Source organism: Equus quagga, chromosome 2, assembly GCF_021613505.1.
Source record: "Equus quagga isolate Etosha38 chromosome 2, UCLA_HA_Equagga_1.0, whole genome shotgun sequence".
Lineage (NCBI taxonomy): Eukaryota > Metazoa > Chordata > Mammalia > Perissodactyla > Equidae > Equus > Equus quagga.
The window spans coordinates 29,545,957-29,565,406 of record NC_060268.1 but is presented as its reverse complement, the minus strand read 5'-3'; the positions used below and the strand labels follow the sequence as shown (position 1 = coordinate 29,565,406).

General features: G+C 36.6%; 1 protein-coding gene across 1 annotated transcript; it reads left to right on the top strand.

Moving 5' to 3' along the window:
• The first annotated feature begins 17,813 nt into the window (after window positions 1-17,813).
• On the top strand, window positions 17,814-18,782 carry LOC124235090 (olfactory receptor 11H12-like). The gene has a single exon (XM_046652721.1). It carries the CDS (start codon window positions 17,814-17,816, stop codon window positions 18,780-18,782), a length of 969 nt encoding a protein of 322 aa, XP_046508677.1.
• Window positions 18,783-19,450: the final 668 nt, after the last annotated feature.

Below are 19,450 nucleotides of genomic sequence, written 5' to 3'. Positions count from 1 at the left end.
TTTCCCACTTCCTTCCCTTGCTGCTCTGTCTCTTTCTAACTTCCCTGACTGCTGTCCCTTTTATTCATCTACTTTTCCTCATTTTTTATTGAGGTACGATTGACATATAACATCATATTATGAACAACATAATGATTAAATATTTTTACATTTTGCAAAACGTTTACCACAATAAGTCTAGATAACATCATCATCAAACTTTATTGCCATCCCTTTTAAATTGCTCTATTATAATTATTCTAAACTGGCTCTTCCATCGGTTTCATGTCTTGGAGAACTTACTGTTTTGGTCACAGAAGCTCAGCTGTGGAGTCTGAGTGAGGGAAGTATAGCTAAATGGTAAGGGTAGAGTCACTCAGAATAGTGGCTTTCATGCTTTTTGACAGTGATGCACAGTAAGGAAAACAAGATATGCTGCAGTATGTACCCTGCAATTCCCAAAAGAACTGAATCAAAGTTTCACGTGATGATATTTATGTTTATGAAATTTTCTTTTCTTCTCTTTCCTTTTTTCTTCTCTTCTATTGAAAATGTCTGTTTAGGGGGCTGGCCCTGAGGCATTGTGATTAAGTTTGAACATTCTGCTTTGGTGACTCAGGGTTTGCAGGTTTGGATCTCCGGTGTGCACCTAGCACTGCTCATGAAGCCATGCTATGGTGGTACCACACATAAAATAGAGGAAGATTGGCATAGATCTTAGCTCAGGGACCATCTTCCTCAAGCAAAAAGAGGAAGATTGACAACAGATGTTAGCTCTGGGCCAATCTTCCTCACAAAAAATATTTTTTTTAAAAAGTCTGTTTCCAACCCACTTTATGAGCTACACAATAACTACTTACTAAGAAAATTGCACAGAAGATAGAGAATTACATGTACTGCTTCTAGTTAAGAGCAAAAGGAATACACTGAGATAAATTTGTTAGGTCATTCTAGCAGAGAAAACAAAATTGTAGTCTTGCTTTAATATATATTGAAAGTAAAGCATTTCCAAACTTATTTAAATAAGCCCATCGAAGCTGAGCTTTGCAAACTTTGCTGTAATTTTTACATATATCATTGCTTCTTTTCAGACTCATTATTTGAAGTTATATATATCATCAAAGCAAATAGAACACACTTCTTGAAAACCATCTACAGCTTTCTATATCCATTCAGTTTTGTCTTTTACATCTTCTTTCAGATTCTAGAATAACATTTTATCTTAAGATAAATGCACCCTTTTTTTCCTTGATAAACAAAAACAGATCCTATTTCTTGCGTAGTCAGTAATAGTTTTTGGTCATGTTACTTGTAGTACAGCCCCAGTCACACATATTAATTATGATTTTTAACCAATATAATTAACTTCTATTTCACCGAGGTTTCTTGAAGGTAATTGAGAATTGCCTCTCATATGCAATCATTTTAGTAAACTAGAAGAGCTCATGAGCATTCTGATTATAACCCCCCAAAGCCACACACATTCTACTTACGCCTTTCTATAGGCAATAAATTTTATTCTTAAGGTAGCCAAAATGGACATGTTCAAGAATTTGATCAAAAAATATAGATAATCTATAATGATACCAGTAAAGTCACCACACACACGTGTATACACACACACACACACAACGTGACCAGTGTTTCAGTACTCAATCTTATTTTTAAATTATACAAAAAATATCTACTAATTGCTGTATTTAACACTAAACCAAGGTCTTAAATTTGCTAAGGATGTGAGACATTATTTTTAAGAGGATATACTGCAAAACTATCAGAACTATAACAAATTGATTGAACACATAATTTTACATTTTTTCTAATTTTCAATGCTTCCTTTATACTCTGTACTGGTATGATCAGGGAGAAGGTTTACAGCTGCTTTGTAAAAACTATTATCAAATCAGTCTGAATTGTCTAAGAATTTATTTTGATTATGTGAATTTGGATTCTCATAATAAAATGATTTTGAGCTAATTTCTATGAGATTTTTTTCTGAAAAGCTAGTACATTTAAAATAATATAAGTTCAGTTTTAAAATTTTTTTGGAGTATGGGGTATATTAAGTTCATATCAGCATTTATTAATCTCTAAAAACCAATTCTTACAGAACCTCTTTATTTTTAGAGGCTCTATAGAAAAGTTATTAATATCTCCTTGAAGAAAGAAAATATTTCACATTGAAGCAATGAGAGTGAGAGATTTCTTAATTACAGAAACACAGCCACACATAAAGCTGTGAGGTTCAGTTTCGCAATCTCACCTACAGATCAAAATTAGAATCAGATTTATGAAGATTTATATCAGATTTATCAAAAGTAGAGACACATATAGACATCAGATCTCAAAGAACATCTCTACTTCCAGTGGAAACAAGATATATTCTTATACAAACAGAAAAAGAGATTAAAAAAAAAAAACTAACTAGCTAACAAACCAAATCCTCCATCATTTCTCATCTGATAGAGAATAGATCTGGTACTAGTTTGCTAGGACTGATATAACAAAGTACTACATACTGAGTGGATTAAACAACAGAAAATATTATCTCACATTTCTAGGTCTAGAAATTCAAAATCAAGGTGTTGGCAGAGTTGGTTCTTCCTAAGGGATGTGAGGGAAGGATCAGTTCCAGGTCTCTTTCTTTGACGTGTAGATGGCTGTCTCCTCTCTGTGTCTCCTCATATTGTCTTCTCTCTATGCATGTTTGTCTCTGTGTACAGATTTCCCACTTTTTAAAAGCACATCAATCATGGTGGGTTAAGACTCAACCTAATGACCTCATCTTAATTCATTACACCTGCAATAACCTTATTTCCAAATAAGTTCACATTCTGAAGGAGTGGGGGTAAGGACGTCAACATATGAATTTTGCGGGCACAAAATTCAATGCACGGCTGATCCTCACCATCCCAATATAAATTACTAAATTATCAGTTAATAAAAACAAATTCACAATCTCTCTTGCCTCCAATGAAGTATAACCTATCAGCAAAGTAACATTGGAACCAGGGGTGGAACAAAACTTGTCCAAGAAGCAGAAACAAGCGAACCAACCAACAAAAACCCACCAAGGCAGAAAATCAAAGCAGAGATCAGAGTCTCAGTAAAGGAAGAGTTTTACTGTTGCTTGGAATTCACCATGGGAACCAAGAAGAGACATGCCTGGGCTTAAACTAAGGATGGAGTACGTTGCTTAGGACACATAGTTTATAGGCCCCCAAAGAGGAGTCCACTTGGATATCTTGATGGGTCTCCAAAATGGTCAAAGTATAATTTTAAAAAGTTGTGGGGCCAGCCCATAGCCAAGTTATTTAGTTTGTGCTCTCCGCTTCAGTGGCCCAGGGTTTCCCTTGTTCAGATCCTGGGTACTGACCTTGTGCCACTTGTCAGACCATGCTGAGGTGGTGTCCCACAGAGCAGAGCCGGAAGGACTTACAACTAGAATATACAACTACGTACTGGGGGCTTTTGGGGAGAAGAAGGAAAAAAACTTAAAAATATGACACATATATATGATTACACGTCAAGTATTTATTTAACTCACCAAATGAGAAAACAAGCAACATGGTAAACTGGTTTCAATCAAGTTTTGATGAATTTAGTTTTTGTCTGAATGGATCCCCCTATAAATGCTCTTCACATCTCTTGATTTCACCAATTCCATTATTCTGACTGGTGTCATAATTGGGCTGAACACACAGTGACCATTTTAGAATTTTAAGAATCAAACCCAAGGGGAAAAGAACTGGTCAGATTATCTTGTATTTACAAAAATGCTTTCCTACTTACCTAAGAGCTAAGAGATTTGAGAATTGATTGAGGAAATATTCATTAGACATTTTTGAGACTTTTAAAATATAGAAGCTGATGTATGTTAAGACGTTTAAGAAGTTTAATATAAATAGTGTGAATAATTCTCAGCTTCACTATTGGTCAGGGAAATACAAATTAAAACCAGTCTTTTGGCTGAAAAGTCCATATGCTGAGTGAAAAATATGTTGTTTTTAAGACCTGGGTTGGAAAGTTCATTGACTCTGCAGCATAGTGAGAGATTCCATTCTTGGAACTTGGAAAAAAGGTCCAAGGGATGTGGAAGTTAGGGGATAGGTTTATTGGACAAGATGTTTATGAAGTGTTCCTGGGTTCATAAGAGATATGAGTCCTAGAATGATACACCCAGTGTTCTTCTGTTATGGAAGTTCCACTTCCTACTGGTCACGAATCTACCGACCCAGCAGAAAAGAAGGCATAAGTAAGCTGTGTCCATTTGGTAACGTAATTTACCCTTTGTTCTAATCAGTAAGTATCTCATATGAGTAAACATCTGAACGTATTCTTTCAAATAAATAGACGTGATCATAAGACATATTTAGCAGCATATGTTAAATGTGAAACTGCATACAATATTTCAGTACTGCTAATCAGTTGTCTTTTCCACTGTGCAGTTTTTCTACATGCTTTTTACGGCAGATGATAATAATATTATAAAAGTAAGAGCTGCGAATTCTGTGGTCATTTGACTTCATCATGATTTGGATATTGACCCAGGAAGGTTAGATGGATAGAAACTATCTTTGATGAAGAAACAGAGCAAGGAGGGAGGATTCTAAGCAAGCCAGAAATAAATCAATTCTGTTACTCAATAGGGAGATTGAAGCAGATAAACTTACAACCAAAATATAAAAGACAGCAAGATGAGTGGAGTCAAGTCATGACTTCATGTTTCGTAGTGGAGAAGTGCTGGTAACATTTGCACAGATGTCTTGAATTTCAGTATCCAGGTAAGAAATTAAGAAGGAGTGAAAAATTTGAGTCCAGTGAGAATAAAATGTGAAGAATTATGAATAATGCTGAAGAAAGTAGCTTTAATATGTTATGATTTCCTGGGCCACAGAGTGGATGAAAATGTTGGACCATCATAGCAAAAGAAGCGTGGTATAGTGGAAATAACCTGGATTTCCTGGAAGCCAAGGGTCAAACATATTAATTATGGATTTGCCACCACCTTGTTCTTTAGCTTCAGCAAAGCTATTTATCCTCTCTGTACCCTGATTTTCTTAACTCTAAAAGAAAAGGATTTTACAACCACTAGCAAAGTTTTCTCAGGTCCTAGAAACAAGAGCATTCTACAAGGCTTGCTGCATTGATAGCAGTAAAAACAACCATTTTGGGAACTTGCAGCTCCAGGGCCCATTCTTGTACATGTGTCTACAGTTCTGAATAGTGTTCTGAGTTCTTTCTACCCATCTCAGGAAGAATAAACTAGTGGAGAAACTTCTAGGGTGACAAAAATTGAGAAATTTCTCTGCAAATTTTACTATTTCCCAGTAACTTCAAGTCATTTGTTAGTAACTCTAGACTAGGGATGGGAAGTAGAAGTTTACAAATTTTTATCTAAATGACCCCAAACATTCATCTATTCCCTTATCTCCTCACCCACAAAAACTGAATAGTAATATGATTTGGTGGCTTCTGCTTATATAAGAGACTTAAGGATTAAAGTCCTGGCTACTTTAACTCATAATTTCCAAAGGTTTTACCATCTCTCTATATTTTTAAAATACTTTATTGTGGTATTATTGACATAAAAAAGCTGAACATATTTAATATATACAACTTAATGAGTTTTGAATTAAGTATGCACTCATGCAATTATTGCCACTGTCTGTGTGATAAACATATTCATCACTTCCGAAAGTTTTCTTCCTCCCACTTTATTTATTATTTTTTTTTATGTGGCAAGAACACTATCATAACATCCATCCTCTTAGAAAATTTTTAAGTATACAATATAGTTTTGTTAATTATAGACTCTATGCTGTACATTAGATCTTTAGGACTTATCATCTTATAGACTTGAAACTTTGTGCCCTTTGACTAATAGCTCCTCATTCCCCTTACTCCCAGCATCTAGAAACCACCCTTCTACTCTCTGTTTCTACTAGTTTGACTATTTTAGATATAAGATGAATCATGGAGTATTTATTTCTATAATTGGCTCATTTCACTTAGTACATTGTCCTCAAGGTTCATCAAGTTGTTTTAAATGACAGAATATCCTTTTTTAAGGCTCAACAATATTTTACTGTATGTATTTACCACATTTTCTTTATCCATTCATCTGTTGATGGATATTTAGGTTGTTTCCATGTCTTGACTACTGTGAGTAATGATTCAAAGTACATGGGCGTTCATATATATCTTCAGATCCTGATTTCAGTTCTTTTGAATATATACATGAAGTGGGACTACTGGATAATATGATAATTCTAATGTGTTCACTTGCAGTGAACTATCCAAAACAGAAATTCAGAAAATAGTCACAGCCATAATAACATAAAAAAGAATAAAATACTTAGAGTTAAATTTAAGTGAGGAAGTGAAACACTTGTACATTGAAAACTACAAATTATTGAGGAAAGAAATTAAATCAGACAGAAATAATTGGAAAGACATCCCATGATCATGAATTGGAAGATTTAATACTATGTCCATATTACCCAATTTGATCCACAGATTGAGTGCAACCCCTATCAAAATCCAATGGCATTTTTTACAAAAATAGAAAAAAACAATCCTAAAATTCATATGAAACCACAAATGACCCTTATAGCCAAAGCAATACTAAGAAAGAAGAACAAAGCTGGAAACACCATATTTCTTGATTTCAAAATATTTTACAAATCTGCAGTAGTTAAAACAGTGTGGCACTGGCATAAATACAAACATATAGACCAGTGAAACAGACTACAGAGCCCAGTAATCAAGCCACACATATACATCAACTGATCTTTGACAAGGGTGTCAAGAACACACAATGGAGAAAGGATAGTCTCTTCAACAGATGGTGTTGAGAAAACTGGACATCCACATGCAAAAGAATGAAATTGGATTCGTATCCTTCACTGTATACAAAAATCAATTCAAAATGGATTTATCTCTATCTCTCTATTTCTAATATTACTTCATAGAACAGTTATAAATTACCAATTATATTTAAATATATATTATATAAAACATATAAATATACTATAAACATGTTTATAATATACACAAAATATGTGGCAATATAGAATATATTTATATAATATAAATTGTCTATTTATTTTGCATACTGCTTTTGTATTTCTCACCCACAGTGCTGCTGCCAGCACTACCATATAATGATTCACAGAATACCTTTACTGCCTTGTCTGTTGCTATGGACTCATATACAGTACTGCATATCGACATATTTTTATAGGAAATGAACTGTGTCCATGGGCTTACACCCATATCATTCACTAGACTTATTCGTGCTCCATAACCCAGAAACAGCTCACTGATATAATGGTGGAATGGCCTGGTAAATGCTCAGTTTTTTCCCAACTGGGAGCTGAACACCTTGCAAATTTAAGATGCTGTTTATTTGATGCAGTACATATGTTAAACCAGTGGCCAATATATATTACCCTCTGTTCTATTGTAATAATGTGTGAATCCAAGGTAGAAAAAGTCATTTTAACAATAGGACCAAATCACTTACTAGGGAAATCATGCTTCTTATTCTCGTCGCATTTGGTTTAGTAGGTTTAGAGTTCCTAAGGCCCCAGAGAAGAATGTTTCCAAAGGGAAGACACCTGAGACTGACCTGTGACCACTTTGGGCTCATGTCACTAAACCAGCAGACAGAAAAGGGCTTGCCTCTGACATTTGTGGGGGCTCGGGCAAAGGTAAAAATTGGAGCCAATAATCCATATGTTGAAATATTTGAAAGTTATAAGTCAAGGTAAGAAAATCTTGAGTATAGTATATTCTGTTATTCTATGTTGATACATATATGTTGTTTCCTCTTTTTCTCTAGTGTCTTGATAAATAAATGACAAGCTATAGGATATATTGGAGTATATGAGGAAGCCATTTGGGTTAAAACTAATTTGGCCTGACTTTGTTTTTCCAATAGGGTTTCATGTGGTCTGTTGAGCATGCATTGTATGTCTGCTTTGAATATTTACTATGTCCCAAAGGCAAGAATGATGCCCCTAAAGATAGGGATGTAACTTCCCCCATATTGGCATTTACTTTATGTTAAACATCTCTCCCTAAACTAAGGATTAATTGCTGACCTGCTGTGTGCACCTTGTTACCACTCACATTGTGACCACTGACCTCCTGACCACGGACCTGCTATGCCAACTAAGCATCTTGTGACAATACTAAAAGGAACATTCATCTCGTATGTGATGTATGCTGTTTATCCAATATGGTATATAACCACTCTGAACACCCCATTCTGAACTTGGGTTATACAGGAAAATACTCTTGTTTCTTAGAAAGGCACAGTTAAGTGTTTGGGGATCATAGGGCACCAGTTTGGCAACTTACTCTCAAATGGTTTAGGCAAAAAATTTATTTGTGCTATATTCCCATTTTCTGTAACTTTGTGGTTCTTTCAAAATGTAGCAAAGGCAGTCAGAAGACACAAATAAATCCACTAGACAATAGCAATTCTGTAATCTAACTGGAAGTATGGTACCAATTCCCCCTTTTCAAGGGTTTTAAGGATGGAATTGTATCTCCACAAAATTTAAATGTTGTAGCCCTAACCCTTAATGTGACTGTATTTGGAGATACAGCCTATAAGGAGGAAATCAAGGTTAAATGAGGCCATTAGGGTAGGGCCCTAATCCAATAGGGCTGGTGTCCTTATAAGAAGAGGAAGACACACTGGAGATGTGCACACACAGAGAGGAGGCCATGTGAGCACACAGTGAGAAGGCCACCATCTGCAAGGCAAGGAAAGAGTCCTCAGAAGAAATCAAACTCGCCAACACATTGATTTTGGGCTTCTAGGCTCCAGAACTATGAGAAAATTAATTTCCATTGTTTAAGCCACCCAGTCTGTGGTGCTTGTTATGGTGGCCCCAGCTGACTAGTACACAGGGGAAAGGAATGTTCATTGATCTGGGCTCAGTTCTGCTCTCTAGGAATGATTCTTTATGGCTTTGGGCTCTGTCTTCTAAGCTCCTGACTCCACCCTCTGAGTCATCTTTTCTTTCCCATTAGAAATGGCTTAAGTTTGCACCCAAGTAGCATTTTTAACCTGTTTCCTCCTCATAAAAGTTTGGGGGCACAGAGGCTTCCTTTAAATTTGAACCAACTCTGTTCATTTTAGGCCAAACTGGTGATGTTTCTGCCAAGCAGTATCCTAACTTGCATTTGAGAGGTTGGTAAGACTTTGCACTCAACTTATTTTGTAACCCTGAAATTGACACAATTAAATTTGGGATCTAGTTTACAGCAAGATCAGCACCGTGGCTATCAGAAATAAGACATTCTTTTATGGCTGCCATAGAAGCTCTCTGTTTCTTTGACCATAACTTCAACTGAGAGTCTAAAGATCTGACCTTTTCATTTTCTTTCTGTTGATGCTCCAGTACATTGAAAGAAAGTCACCCTCTGCCACAGTTCTTGTAGTCATCATTACTACCATAACTGTCAAAGTCACCAGCCACCTGGATGACAAAGGCACTGAATTATAATCAACAAGAGACAACTTTTTTTTCACGGTTTTATGCCTTTTTAATTTTTATAGACAATTTATTAAAATATAATTCACATACTAAAAAATTCACCTTTTTGATGTGCGCAACTCGGTGGTTTTAGTATATTCACAGAGTTGTTCAACCATCATCACTAATTTTAGAACATTTTTGTTACCACAAAATGAAACTCTATACCTACTAGCAGTCACTCTCCACTCTCTTCTTCTCCTCGCCCCTGGAAACCACTCTATTTTCTATCTTTTTTGACTGGCTTCTTTAATTTAGTATAATGTTTTCAAGATTCATCCATGTCGTAGCATATATCAGTACTTCATTCCTTTTTATTGTCAAATGATATTCTATTGTATGGACGTGTCACAACACTTTGTTTATCCATTCATCAGTTGCTGAACATTTGGGTTGTTTCCACTCTTAGGCTATTACGAGTAATACTGCTATGAACACTCATGTTCAAGTTTTTGTGTGGACATACACTTTCAATTCTCTGGGATATATACTTAGGAGGAGAATTTCTGGGCTATCTAACATTTTGAGAAACTGACAACTGCTTTCAAATTGGCTGTGGCATTTTACAATCCCACCAGCAACGTATGAGAGTCCAATTTCTCCACATCCTCATCAACACTTATTTTATTCTATTTTTTTTTAACCAGCCTAGGGGGTGTGAATTGGTATCTCATTATGGTTTTGATCAACATTTCCCTAATGATCAATGAAAATGAGCATTTCTCATGTGCTTACTATTTGCATATCTTCATTGGAAAACAGTCTATTTAAACACTTTGACCATTTTTAAATTGGGTTATTTGTCTTTTTTATTGTTTAATTGTAAAAGTTCTTTATATATTCTGGATATAAGTCCCTTATCAGATTTATTATTTGCAAATATTTTCTCCTTGTGGACTGTGTTTTCACTTTCTTGATAGTATCCTTTGAAGTATACAAATTTTTCATTTTGATTAAGGCCAATTTATTTATTTTTTCTTTTGTCTCATGCTTTTGGTGTTATAAGAAACAATTGCCTAATCCAAGGTCACGAAGATTTACATTTATGGATTTTTTTCTAATAGTTTCATAGTATTAGCTTTTACATTTAGTTTTGATCTATTTTGAGTTAATTTTTGTATGTGCTGTGAGGTAGGGGTCTAACTTCATTCTTTTGTATGTAAATATCCATTTACCCCAGCAAAATTTATTGAAAAGAATTTAATTAATTATTATGTCATTAAAGACTGTGGATTACTGGAATCTCACTTCCAATGGAAAAGTTGGTAAATGTTGTGTTCAAGCCACAAAACTACCAAACTACTGTATTTGAAGATCTGCTTTCTGGGAGGAGTATTGGTACCAATTTCTGTATCAGAAAGGTCAAGTCAACAGATATAAAACTCTTAGGTTATTTTATCATAAATAATTTAATGTAAAGAAGAGAAACTAAGGTAATAAACAACTAAAATGTCAAACAAAGCCAAAAAAAAAAAAGGAGATAGAAATTGCATGAGCCAGATACCACTCTTAGTTCTGGGGAAACAAAGAGAAAAAATTGGCATCATTAAAAACATAAAAGCTTAGAGATCAGGCCCTGTGAAGCTGAAACTCAGACTTCTCAGGAGAGAGCACCAGCCACCAGGTGCTACCTTGATGTCACTTCGGGAGCACACTGATGCTGTTTATGCAAGTGGGTTAGAAAACATCTATTTTACTAATATGGCAGAACTCTGCATCCTCCTAGAGTTTTCTTCCACCCTCTGGAGCTTCCAATAAACTAGCCACTTCTTGCTTATACAATTCAATTAGCATCATGTCATTGCTATAGTGGGCTAGCATGATGCACTGCGGAGGTCTTATTGGATTATACTATCACAGAGGGTGGCAGGATTAACATAGCCTTGTTGCCTATTCCAAGGGAGTAGGAGTTCTTTCTGATTCTGTTTTACGATAGGATGACAAAGACCACAATTGCCAGATCAATGCCTATATATCATGTAATTAGACTATGTTAAACTGCTCTTCAAAAATATAACAGCTGGCACAGAAAATGAATTTAGCCACAGTCCTGGCTATAGATCCTGAAGAACTCTGTAACTTGGTTCCTGCTTTGCTCACCTGCGGTCTGGAAGCATATTTGCCCACCCAGGGACCTGGCAGGAGACATGCCTATCAGTGCTCCCAGCGGCAGGCTGGCTGACCTCAGTCCAACTGCAGAGCTTAAATTAGCCCTATTAGTTGGCTAGAGCCCTTCTCAGCTACAGTCGAGGAGCAGGCCTGCCTGCCCAGGGACCCAACAGGAGACATGCTCCTCTGTACTCCCAAAGGCAGGCCTGCTGACATTGCTCCAGCTGCAGATACTGAAGTGGTCCTGTGGCCTGGCTCCAGCCCAGCTCAGTCACAATGCACAAGTCAGTCTTGCATACCCAGGAATGCGATAGGAGATACACGTCTGTGTCCCTGTCTGCAGACCTCAGACCATGTTGTGAATGCTGAACCAGCCCTGTGACTAAAGTCCAGATCCTCTCAGCTGTGGTTAGACGTCAATCCTGCCTGCTTAGGGACCCACTAAGTGACTTGTCAGGAGCCCTCACAGAGACCCAGAAGAAGCCACATCTGTCCCTGCACCTGGTAACAGTTATGCCATCTTCAGACCCAACTGCAGACCCTGAAGTGAACATTTGTCCCAGTGCCAGCCCTATGGACCAAGGTCCTGAAGGCAGTCCCTCCCCCAGGGACCTGACAGGATCCACCCCAACTCAAGCCCTTGCTAATGGCCCCAACAATATCACACCCCACTGCAGACCCGGCAGCAGCCACATGACCAAGCTCAAATTCTACACAACTGGGATCCCACTAAACTACAGAACTGTGGAACTAATAAACTAATTCAGTAAATTTGCAGGATACTAAATCAGTATACGAAAATCAGTTGTGTTTCCATGCACTAACAATGAAATATCTGAGAAGGAAATTAAAAAAACAATGCCATTTATATTAGTATCAAAAAGAACAAAACATATAGGAATAAATTTAACCAAGCAGGTAAAAAATCTGTACCTTGAAAACTGTAAGACATTGATGAAAAAACTTGCAGAAGTCACAAATAAATGAAAAGGAATGGATTGGAAGAATTAATATAGTTAAAATGTCTGTAATACCCAAAGTGATTTATAGATTCAATGCAATCTCTATAAAAATTCCAATGGCATTTTTCACAGAAATGGAAAAAAGCTGTCTTAAATTGTGTGGAACCACAAAAGACCCCAAATAACCAAAGCAATCTTGAATAAGAAGAACAAAGCTAGAGGCATCATATTTTTTTATTTCAACCTACATTACAAAGGTATAGTAATCAAAACAGTATGGTTCTGACATAAAAGCAGACAATAGACCAAGGGAACAGAATAGAGATCCCAGAAATAAAGCCATGCATATAAGGTCAATTAATCTACACCAAGGGTGCCAAGAATACATAATGGGGAAAAGATAGTCTTTTCAATGGTGTTGGGAAAACTGCGTATCCACATTCAAAAGAATGAATTGGACTCCTATCTTACACCATACCCAAAGTCAACTCCAAATAGATGAAAGATCTAAGACCTGAAACCATAAAACTCACAGAAGGTAACACAGGGAAATCCTCTTTTACATTAGTCTTGTCAATTATGTTTTTGGATCTGACCCCAAAAGTCCAGGCAACAAAAGTAAATTAAACAAGTGGGACTATACCAAACTATCAGTTTCCGCACAGTAAGAAAACACTTAGCAAAATGAAAAAGCAACTTACGAAATGGAGAAAGTAATTGCAAAGCGTATGTCTGAGAAGAGATTAATATACAAAATATATAGGGAACTCATACAACTAAAGCAAAAAACAATATAACTCAATTTAGAAGTGGGATAAGAATCTTTGTAGACATATTTCCAAAGAAGATATCCAAATGACCAACAGATACATGAAAATGTGCTCAACATCACTAATCACCAGGGAAATGCAAATCAAAACCCCAAGAGGTATCATTTCACAACTGTTAGGATAGCTATCATCAAAAAGACAAGAGATAAGTGTTGGCAAGGATACGAAGGGATTCCTGGTTCTTGTTGGTGGGAATGCAAACCAGTACAGACACTATGGAAAATAGTATGGAGCTTCCTCAAGAAATTAAAAATGGAACTACCATATGATCCATCAATTCCACTTCTGTGTATATACTCAAAGAAAATAAAATCATTATCTTGAAGAGATATCTGCACCCCCATGTTTATTACAGCTTTATTCACAATAGCTAAGATATGGAGACAACCAAAGTGTCCATCTACAGATGAATGGATAAAAAAGATATGGTATACATACATAATGGAATATTATTCAGCCCTGAGAGAGAAGGAAATCCTGCCATTTGTGACAACATGGATGGAGCTTGAGGGCATTATGCTAAGTGAAATGTCAGGCAGAGAAAGACAAATACTGTATTATATATCACCTGTACAAAGAATCTTAAAAAGCTGAACTCATAGAAACAAAAAACAGATTGGTGGTTGCAAGGGCTGTTGGGTAAATGAAAGGAGGAAATAGTTGTCAAAAGGTACAAACTTTCAGTTATAAGATGTATAACTTTGGGAGAATCTAACGTATATCATGGTGATTATTGTCAACAATACTGCACTATATACTTAAAGCTGCTAAGAGAGTAGATTGAAAATGTTCTCACCACAAAAGAGAAATGGTAATTACGTGGGAGGTGATGGAGGCGTTAGCTAACGCTATGGTGGTAATCATTTCCCAACATATGAGTGTACAAAATGAGTACATTGTACACTTTAAACTCACACATTGTTATATGTCAATTATATCTCAATAAAGCTGGAAAACATTTTTAAATAAAAAAGAGTACAATGAAGTATGGATGCTGTACAAAGAAGAAATGGAATAACAGGACGGGGTGCCAGAAAGGGGCCATCTCCCCAGTTTACGCTCCTCCAGCACACGGGCCTCCCTGCTCTTCTCCCAACATGCCAAACATACTTCTGTTTCCTGTTCCTAGAATTAGCTATTCCTTCTGGCCGATATCTCTCTCCATATCCTCTTGGTTTGTTTGCTCACTTTTTCAAGCCTCTGCTCAAATGTTAACGTCTTTGTTTGGCTTTCCTTAAAACTTTATTTAAAATTACAAGTCCTGCCCCATTTTCAATCCATACTACTCCCACACTTCATTAATCTCAAAAAAAATATTTACTCATTCACTTACTGATTTTGTTTCATTTCTGTTGCTCCCTCCCCCCGATTGAATTGTTCCAAGTAGGTAGGAATTTTTTTCTATTTTGTTTACCCTACCTATACCTCCAAGGTCTGTTAAGCACTTGACAAACATTTGTTGAATAACCCTATACAAGACTTAGCACTTAAATGATATTTTTCTAATGGCTAACATACAATTGTGACTAAAAGGTCTCTAAACAACGAATTTGAGAATATTGGCAAGGAAGGAATTTTTTCTCTTTCTTCAAAATAGAAACAGGAATCTAATGGTGCATCTTCCTATTATAGCTATTACAACAAACTCTATTACTACTTGAATATTCCCCAAGAACCTTTTGCACTGCATCCTTAGCAGAAGCACAAGAGAAGATAAGAACCTAGCTCTGTAAGTGCACTGTTCCTCAGGGGATTGCAGGGCTTGGGAATTCATTGTAATAAAATTCAAAAACAACATCATCTGTTGAACAAATAGTTTAAAAATACCAGGGGAGAGAGTCAGAAATCTCAAAAGTCTGTGATGCAAGGAAATAAATACAGACAATACCTTCATCTAGGTTTTCACTTTGACCATAAATATGAGGTTTGAAGCTTGGGGGAAAAAATCTTTTGAAATTCACTCTTTGAAACTCATGCCAGATTACAAACTGCATTGTCCGGTTCTTCAGAAGTCCGTCACATGATTTTCACTCTGTGGGATAATATTTTACCTCCCTTTTCTGACTTTTTCTCTTGGCACATATCCAATGAGTGTGTTAAAATTTTGCAGTCCCTATTACAATTGCTGAGTTTTCTGCATAAAGAAATTTCCAGGCAAGTGCTTTCTTCTTGCTCTGAAAATGTAAATATCTGATTAGAATAAAATTGACAGAAAAGTTTGAAAATATTAATTTTTCTCCTGTTTCCCCAAGTCATGGAAAATACATTTATTTACTTCCCTTCTCCCTTTAAAATATTAACAATTATTGTTTACAGAGAGTTCTGGGGATTTTGTGTGAAAATGCATAACTGATAAGATACTGGAGCTGGAGTTATCGATATTATGATGAATTTTGTTACTTGTTCAATAGATAAAATATGACAAATCTCTGATTTTACTCTGATGTATCTCTCCAACTCATATATTGCTCTCAGTTTCACTAATTTAATGTCTTGGTTTATATGAAATAACTCTTCCTGAAAGGACAAAACCATTCAGCATCTGCATGCTTTCTGTTTCTTCCATTTATTGGATCTTCCTTGGATTGTAACTTTATCCAGTCAGTATTCCCAAGAAATACCGTAACAGGAGACCAAAGCAGGGTGAGTATTGATACTGATTTGATATGCTAGTGTTAGCATCAGTGAAATGACTAAGACAGCTTAGAGGAGGTATCAGGACACAAGCCAGAGTATAAAAGACAAAAATTAAATGAGTTTAAAAATTCAGTGAAATGAGTTATGAAGATAACCATTAAGGCTTGTGTTGTAGCTAATTGAGCTTTTTCTTCACTAAAAGCAGCAAAATAATCTGTAAGCATCTCACAAGTTAGGGTATTTTTGAAACTTCCCCATGTCAATTGCCTCTTACATTAATATTATGCTGTTTCTCTCTTTGCTTCTATATATTTTCTACTCACCATATGTACTTAAGTACAATTTAAACGTTCTTAGATTAAAATCACTCTATTTTTCATCTCGAGTGACAGGCCAAGACTCCTTAGGTCCATAGCTTTCCTAGAATAGATGACATTTATTCTTTCTCTGATAGTGTATGACACCCTCAACTGAGAAAACCCAAGCAATTATTCAGGATAAAAATCCTAAATAATCTTTTTTTAAAAAAATAAATCTTACTCTACAATCACAACAGATCAAGGGGGAATCTATGTCTCCCAGGGCAAAAAAAAAAAATTATAATTTGAGAAATTCTGGTACCATCATTGCTCCATCATATGAGGTGATTGCTATGGGAAAAAACAGACTGAACTACCGGGTTGTGTTCAGACTTAAAACAATCCCCATAGCCTCATGAGCAATGAGAACATAGAAACAGCAATCCTTTCACTTTAGATGCCAAATGTGATAGCCAAGAGTAGGCTTCTAAAGAAACAAGATGTATAAAAGTTTGGATTCAATAACAACAACCTGGAGATAGAGGGGAGCAGGATTGAGTGAAGCAAGATATTCCATGTTTCAAGGTTGTCTCAATAGAAAATGCCAAGAATGGGCATAAAAACGTACCAGGGGTATGTGTGAAAAAGAGAAGAAAAACCAAACTTAGAAAGTAGCTATGAAAGTAATATGGAAATTACACAAACACAAATCAAGAAATTTTTCTCTACTTCACAACTCTTTTTGCAGCAAAACTAGCCATGTCTGGTCACATTCAATAGTCCAGTCACTCAGAGCAGTTGCTCTCCTTAGAATCAGTTGCCCCAATGACATATCTAGTTCTCACATTCACAAGAGAGTACATCAAAATTTTCAACCGGAGAATTTTAGGTGCCAAAGTGTAGGACTCTTCCCCATGCTGTGGAGCTGAATTCAACAGGCTGACTAAAGAGGAAGCATTTCTTGTATACCAAACATGTGTTGCATATTGTCAGATAATATAGAATCTATGCTGGAATCAGAGAGGCCCTTTTAGTCATCACTTTTCTTCTTACCAAAATGCCATCATACTCTTAGGGAACAGGTTGTGATGATCATAGTTTTGTTGCTTTAACAGAAACCTTATTGTCTATTACTTTATCAAAAAAGTGGTAAAGAGGGGCTGGCCCCGTGGCCGAGTGGTTAAGTTCATGCACTCTGCTGCAGGTGGCCCAGTGTTTCATCAGTTCGAAACCTGGGTGCGGACATGGCACTGCTCATTGAACCACGCTGAGGCAGCGTCCCACATGCCACAACTAGAAGGACCCACAACGAAGAATATACAACAATGTACTGGGGGACTTTGGTGAGAAAAAGGAAAAAATAAAATCTTTAAAAAAAGAAATTTTGTGTTTTCAGGAAGAACCAACACAGTCTATTAAAATGCAATAAGCAATGTCATCTCCATGTCTTCCAGACTAATGAATGCATCTGGCAGAGAAACCACCAGCTCTGTCAGCCACTTTATCCTCATGGGCTTTCCCTCGAGCCCAGAAATGCAGTTTCTGTACTTTGGGCTCTTCTCAGGAGCCTATACCCTCACCCTGATGGGGAATGCAGCCATTGTCTGTGCTGTGTGGTGGGACTGGCACCTTCACAACCCCATGTACATCTTCTTGGGGAATTTCTCTCTCCTCGAAATATGTTATGTCACCACGACCATCCCTAAAATGTTGGCCAACTTCCTGTCCTCCAGCAAGTCCATCTCCTTCGTGAGTTGTTTTGCCCAGTTCTACTTCTTCTTCTCTTTTGGATGTGATGAAGGCTGCTTCCTTTCCATCATGGCCTTTGACAGGTACCTTGCCATCTGTCATCCTCTGCATTATCCACACATCATGACTAAACAGCTATACACTGGCCTTGTCATCTTTGGGTGGTCATGTGGGTTTATCCTCTTCCTAACCCCAGTTGTTCTCATTTCACAGTTGCCCTATTGTGGCCCAAATATCATCAACCATTTTATGTGTGATCCTGTCCCATTGATGATGCTGTCCTGTTCTGTAGACAACACCACGCAGTTCACTTACTCTACATTCAATGCTATTTTCATGATTGGCACCTTTCTCTTTATCCTTTGCTCCTATGCTCTGGTGATTCTGGCTGTGCTACGGATGCCCTCAGAGGCTGGCAAACACAAGGCTTTCTCCACTTGTGCTTCCCATCTGGCTGTGGTGATCCTTTTTTTTGGCTCTGTTATGGTGATGTATGTTAATCCTGGATCAGGACATTCAATGGAAATGCAGAAAATTGTAACCTTATTTTATTCTGTGATAACACCCCTCTGCAATCCTCTAATTTATAGCCTCAGGAACAAGGAGATGAAGGCTGCCCTAAGGAAAGTCTTTGGAACTGAAATACCTGTTCATAAAACATAAATCAGAAGTCATAGTGAGCCACATTCCATGACAACCTATCTTCATGAGATATGAGCAAGATAGTTTTCTAGAGAATTTAATAATTTTGGTTAGGGAACTGTTACAATAGCCCATTGTCATCTTAAATATCAGTCACTACATGATGGATTAGTCTTATTTAAGAAAAAAATTGTCTTAAGGAAATTTAACTCGTCATATATAACTGAGTTTCTAAAAGTAAGTATAACCCTGCTTTATATTTCAGAAGTAGAGCAACATATAAGGATGCAACATAGATCATAAACTTGTTTTGGGATTAACACTGTAAATGAATTCTCCCCCACTGGTAGTTATTGACTGAAAGGAAGAATATCTGTATGAAATAAGTCCAACCTTGCAGGTGTGACCTTATCACTACCTCCAAAGAATAATACATATTTTTACCGTAAGGGTTTTAAAAAAACCAACTAATAACCTTAGCTGGATATTAAGTAGTAGATCAGAGAGAACCCAAAATAAGAATTGAGAACTTAGTGGCTGTCGTTTACCTCTAATAGGGTTAAGACAGATGCTAAATGTACAAGGCCAGGCATTAGTCAGGACCTAACTTCCTTTGCTGCAAGTCCAGTGTCAATTTACAGTTCTAGGATCTTATTTTGTTTCAGTATTTTTGCTACTCAACCTATTTA

Coding starts and splice junctions, on each gene's coding strand:
- LOC124235090 (XM_046652721.1), top strand. CDS start 17,814: ATGTCTTCCAGACTAATGAATGCATCTGGCAGAGAAACCACCAGCTCT.